The sequence below is a fragment of the Oryx dammah genome, unplaced genomic scaffold, assembly GCF_014754425.2.
Source record: "Oryx dammah isolate SB20612 unplaced genomic scaffold, SCBI_Odam_1.1 HiC_scaffold_2, whole genome shotgun sequence".
In the NCBI taxonomy this organism is placed as follows: domain Eukaryota; kingdom Metazoa; phylum Chordata; class Mammalia; order Artiodactyla; family Bovidae; genus Oryx; species Oryx dammah.
In genome coordinates, this window is record NW_024070186.1 from 48000453 (window position 1) to 48006452 (window position 6000).

A 6000-nucleotide genomic window follows, 5' to 3' on the forward strand; every position below is an offset into this window, starting at 1 on the left:
GACCTCAGATATGCAGACGACACCACTGTTAGGGCAGAAGGCAAAGAGGAACTAAAGAGCTTCTTGATGAAAGTGAAAGGGGAGTGTGAAAAAGCTGGCTTAAAACTCAACATTCAGAAAACTAAAATCATGGTATCTGGTCCTGTCACTTCATGGCAAACGACGGGGAAATGATGGAAACTATGACACACTTTATTTTCTTGGGTTCTGAAATCCTCCAGTTACATTGGACTAGCTCATTGGACTAGCCTGGATACCATCTAATCTGAACATCTTGTGTGTTTTAGTATCTCAGTTGCACAATAATTTGATTTTAGATTACTTTGATTTTACAATACACAGATTCATGTAGACACTAAATACTTTACCTTTTTAAAGATAAAAAGATTCATGTTATCTTTTGCAGGTACTGATAGATTAATTTTTAGTCTTAATGTGCTCTTTAAAAAAATGTTACATTTAAATAATAAGTTGTTAAGATCAAGAATGAGATAAGGTTAGAATAATATAACTAAAGTAGTATATATTTCTTTTTTTTATATTTCTTAAAGTTTTTTACTTTTTATAGATCTATATAGAGTTCATAGTCTCCAAATGGAAATGAGAATTCTGTTTTAACGTCAAAAGTAATTTCAGACTAACAAATGATAGTAGTTATATTTTCATCGTTCATTGAGAAAATACATATGTGCATATTAATTCAAAGATTTCTTGCATTAGCTCCTTGTATTCTCAGCCAAAGTGTCCACTGTCTAAAATTTGGGAACACCAGTATAAATGATATACTGGCTTCATAAATCACTAATTGAAGTAATTTACCATGTAAAAATGAATATTTTGTCTATGAATTTCTATACTACTTCATATTATTTGAAAAATCACTTATTTTTATGTATTGATCTTACTCATTTCATCTTTCATTATATAGAAAACATGATACATTAAAATTTTGTAATTTAAAAAATACAAAAAAGATTATAGGTTTTTTAAACTTTGACTCTCATATATATACTATAGGATAGAGCTAGTTAATATGATTCTCTGTTATTTATATGCTATATGTTTATTCTTTATTTGCATTTTGCTTTGAGGAAATATTCCAGTTCATAATTTGGGTATGAAGAAACTCTCATTTTAAAGGAAAATATTTATGCTGCTTGGTCCAGAAAATACTTATTTCTATTAACACAAGTAATATAGAATTTTATTTGATAGTTTTACACATTTTCTTTATCTTTAAATATGACTTTGAAGCATATTATAAAACAGATCTGACAATACAAACCTCAGTATATAACTGCTTATATCAGTCCCTGCTTTCATCTCTCATTTTTTTAATTTAACATTCTAAATTCTATTAAGGATAAAAAGTGAGGTTCTATAATTTGACAAACATTCAAAATATTATGACAGTTTTCAAATTAAAAAACTTACATTGGCCCCTATAAGCAAAGGACAGACCTTAGCTAGATGTAGCATTATTTATTAATCATTTTCTTCTTATTGAACATTTATGTTTTCTCTACTTTGCCTCTTATCCATAACACTGTGATATATATCCTGTTACAAATTTTGTTTTTCATATTTTAGATTACTTTTTTGGAACTGATTGCTATAGAAATGAATATGAAGTTAGAGGCTATTATTAATAATATTTAGAGTGGCTTTTTATATGTTTTTGCTAAATTGTTTTACAAAAGGATTATTCTACTTTTCATACTGCTTAAGAAACCATTTTACCAGATTTTGGTATTTAATGCCAGGTCTATGACTATGTTGGTTTATAACATGAAATAACATATTAATATACTTCTTTGAAAAACATCCATTACAGTTATTAATGACAATTTGTAAACTTGGAGAGGGGAAGCAGATGGATGGATAGGAGAGCACTAAGTTGATATAGAACGTAACATCAAAGTTCTAGATAACTGTTTCAGTGGTGAATTAAGGAGTTCATTGAATTAAAAATCAATATATTAATAATGTAGGAGGGAATAAGAAGAACTTGAGCTCAGTCTAGTAAGACTTGTAGAAAAGTCTATCCTAGTCCTAAGACTGAGATAGCTGGATAGCAAAACCTGGTAGCTCCCATTCTCTCTTACTGGAGTTTACTTGAGTTCCCATGGAAAACACCCTCAACTTTGGGGCCTTAAAATTGGATATCAGGAAGAACTTGAGGCTGTATGCTAGATTCTTGAGCCAGGATTTATTTCAACCTTATAGTTAATGTAATCTCCTAGATAGGGTTCATATGTAGAAATCTTGCTAAGTCTTTTACTCTAATTGTGGGTCTCAGAAGAAAGTTTAATATATAACCATTGCATTGTTATTGATTTACTAATGAATAGTAATAATGATCTTGGTTTGGATTTAAAATATATTTAGAACATTTGGCAATAATGATTAATGGTATGATTTTGAAAGACGTGTATGAGTAGAATAGCATTCAGACTTCCTAGGTGGTTCAGTTGTAAAGAATCCACCTGCCAATGCAGGAAACAGAGCAGACATGGATTCAGTTCCTGGGTCAGGAAGAGCTCCTGGAGAAGGAAATGACAACCCACTCTGGGTATGCTTGCCTGGGAAATCCCGTGAATGGAGGAGCATGGTGGGCTATGGTCCATAGCATCGCAAAGAGTTGGACACTGAGCGACTGAGCATGAGATGAACGTGAAAAGAACATTAATTAAAATATAATCACAATAGTCACACAGGTGTCGTGTGTATTGTACCAAACATAAATTTGAAGTCAGAGATTTTATTGTAGTTGTTATGATCGTATTGTATGTACTAAACTGTTAACATTTTTATTCTTTGCCATGCTGAATCTTCAGATTTAGGTAGACACTTTTCTCATATTCATAGCTAAAATGCAATTGAAATTAAGTTTCATGTCTCTTGTTTAACTGTTAATTTGAAGGTGATATGAAGTTAAAGTTACATCTAAGAAGTTTTCTTTTTGTTTTGTTTTTTCAAATGCCGTAGTACACAAAAGCTTGTAAAACTATATAAATTGGTAAGATTGAATCTTTAAATCATATCTTCAGCTAATGATTTACTCTGTGATACTGAGTAAATCCAATTAAAAATCCTCTTGGCCATGATTTCTTTCTTTCATTTTAAAAATTGTTTTACACTTCTCTTCTTCATTAAGATTGGTTCATTGAGATATCTTTCCCACTCCCAACTCCTTAGTCTAGACACCAAACAATCTACCCAAAGGTTAATCGTTACCTCCTAACTGGTCTCTTGCTTCAATTCTGTTGCTTCTATAGAGAGAGGGTGGTGGATAATGGAAGTGTTCCAAGCCTGTTTCTACTACTCACTCATTCTGTGACCTTCAGTAGTCTAATGTTTATTTAGCCAAAACAGGGTTTTTATTTAATGTAGTATGGCAGTTGTGCCTATTTTCTAGTTCACTGTAGTTCTTACTTTTAAAAAATAATTTATTGAAAAGAATTTCACATCATATAAAATTAAATATAATTCGTTTAAATTGCCAATTCAATGGCATTAAATACATTCACAAAGCTATATAACCTCCTAGTTTAAAAACATTTCCTAAGAAAAACCTCTCACTTAATAGACAGTTTTTCTCCACTCCTGTTACCCCCAGCTCCTTGCAATTGCCAACCTGCCCTCTATCTCTATGGATTTTTCTATTCTGAATATTTTATATAAATAGAATCATACAGTGTTTGACCTTGTATGTCTAGCCTCTTTTATTTAGCATAATGTTTTGGAGGTATATCCATGTTGTAGCATGTGTCAGTATTTTATTCCTTTCCATGGCTGAATAGTAAACAAATGTTATATATACCATTTGTTTATCCATTCATATATTGATGGACATTGGGGTTTTATTCTACCTTTTGGCTATTGTGAACAATAAAGCATATGCATGTACTTGTCCAAGTACCCGTTTGGAATTTTGAGTGGTATACACCTAGGAGAGTGATTATGTGAGGTCATTTGGTAATTCTTTGTCTAATGTTTGTAAATCCACCAAACTTTTCCATGGCAGCTGAAAAATTACATCCTCACCAATAGTATAAAAGCCCCACCTCCTTGTCTCAACTAGACCATGTAGCATATTTAAGTTACGTGTTTGAAAATGTATAGATTTGAAAATTTCTCTACACCATTATTTCCTAGTCTGTAAAGGGGGGAGATGATAACTCCCATATAGGGTTGTTGTGAAGATAATTATTATAAGTGAAGTAGCTAGCCCAGAGTCTGGTAAGTGGTCGCCAGCAGAAATTTTTTACTTCTTTATTGCTTCTTGTGAGTGCCATTGCTAGGTGACGCTTGCTCATCTACCACTTGGTCATGCTGCTCCTTTGCTCAAAATTATTCACTAGCTCTAGTTGCTTATAAGATCAATTTTACGCTTCCTATTTAAGGTCCCAAGGTTCTGTATGGTGGATTCACAGACTTTTCAAACATTTTTCTTAGAATTCATCTTTATACTTCTCATTATTCTTCAAGTTACTCATGTTCTTTTCTACCTGGAAATTTTTGCTTGTAATTTTTCCTCCTCCAGAAATCTCTTTCTTCTTCCTCTTTCCATCTCTAAGCACTTCAGTATTCATCTCAAATAACATTTCCACATGACTTCCCAGACCATTTCAGCACGTAATCTTTCTGTCCTCCTTTGAATTCTTTTTCTCTTTATCTGTGCACACCATTCATATTGATATTTACTCACATACTGCTGATACTAATATTTGTTTCATGAGTATTGGACTTATTTTCCCAATGAAATAAAACATTTGAAGGTCAGGAACTACGTCTAAAACTTCTGAATCTTTCCCAGGAGTTCTAACAGTGCCTATAGTGAGTGGTACTATACCAAATAGAATTCCAGCTATTAATCTTTGGTGTATTACTCATTGTGAAATAACGTTCTGAATAACTGCAGATTAAGCATTTGGATGCTGGTATGCTCATTTAAACCATTGTTTGGTGGATTTTAAATAAATATATTAAGACGTTCCCTGATATCAAAAGTAGAAGATACATGGCAATAATCTAACTTCTTGATCTTAAACTCTAAGGTACTACATGACAGAAGAGATAATGAAACGTGATTATCCCACATAATCATGTGGAAGAAGAAGGAAGATGATGAGTTTACCTAAATATGTCTCAATCTCTTTTGCTGTCACTGTTGTTTGACTTGTTAGCACCATTCCAAATATTATTTTATTTTTCACAAAAACACAACATCATCTAATGACGGGTATGCTCATAGGTCTGAAGGAGAATTTAGAGGAGAGACTTTTCCAAAACAGAAATATTTTCATCACTGAAAAAAAATGACACTTTTCACAACATTAGTTTTAAGACATAAATTAAAAAAAAATCTCATTAATATATTATTTTTAATAGAATTATTGACATTGTAACCTTTAAAATTATATCTCTAATTTTATAAGAGAAATGGAAATTACTTTAATGCATATATGGTAAATTGCCTTTATCATAAAATTTCTGTGTAATATTTTATTTTCTGAATGTCTTCAATCCTTTTTATTGTGCTTTATAGTTTTCAAAGCACTTTTATAAGTCTTTTATCATTTGACTCACATCACTGCATGGAGAGCTAATTAACCCCATTTTACAAATATCCTGAAAGCTTAAATGACTTGTAGAAGATCACATAGCTAATAAGTGAGTAAACCAGGACTGAAATCCTGTGATTTCTGACTCTCTAGCTATTTTTGTCCATAGATTAAATCCCTTCATTATGTTGAGCAGAAAGAAGGGTGATAGAAAAATTACCAAATACATTATCTTGTTTTGTTAGACATAATGCTATAATTACCTCACAATAAAATATTTTCATTCCTCAAGCAAGCCTTTGATTCTGAAATCAGTTGTTTTTTAATTGATAATGCAAAAAGATTAAAGTTTTAGTCAGAATAAGTTCTTTTCCTTTATAGGGTGCTTATAGTAACTATAGGTGGAGAAGGCAATAGCAACCCACTCCAGTAC

General features: G+C 31.6%; 1 protein-coding gene across 1 annotated transcript in view; it reads left to right on the plus strand.

Moving 5' to 3' along the window:
- RSRC1 (arginine and serine rich coiled-coil 1) overlaps positions 1–4929 on the plus strand; it is a 252201-nt gene extending 247272 nt beyond the window's left edge. The window contains exons 7-8 of the mRNA XM_040247604.1: positions 2076–2084; positions 4925–4929. Coding sequence (XP_040103538.1) covers positions 2076–2084; positions 4925–4929 — 14 coding nt within the window. The remainder of the gene's footprint in view (positions 1–2075; positions 2085–4924) is intronic.
- Positions 4930–6000: the final 1071 nt, after the last annotated feature.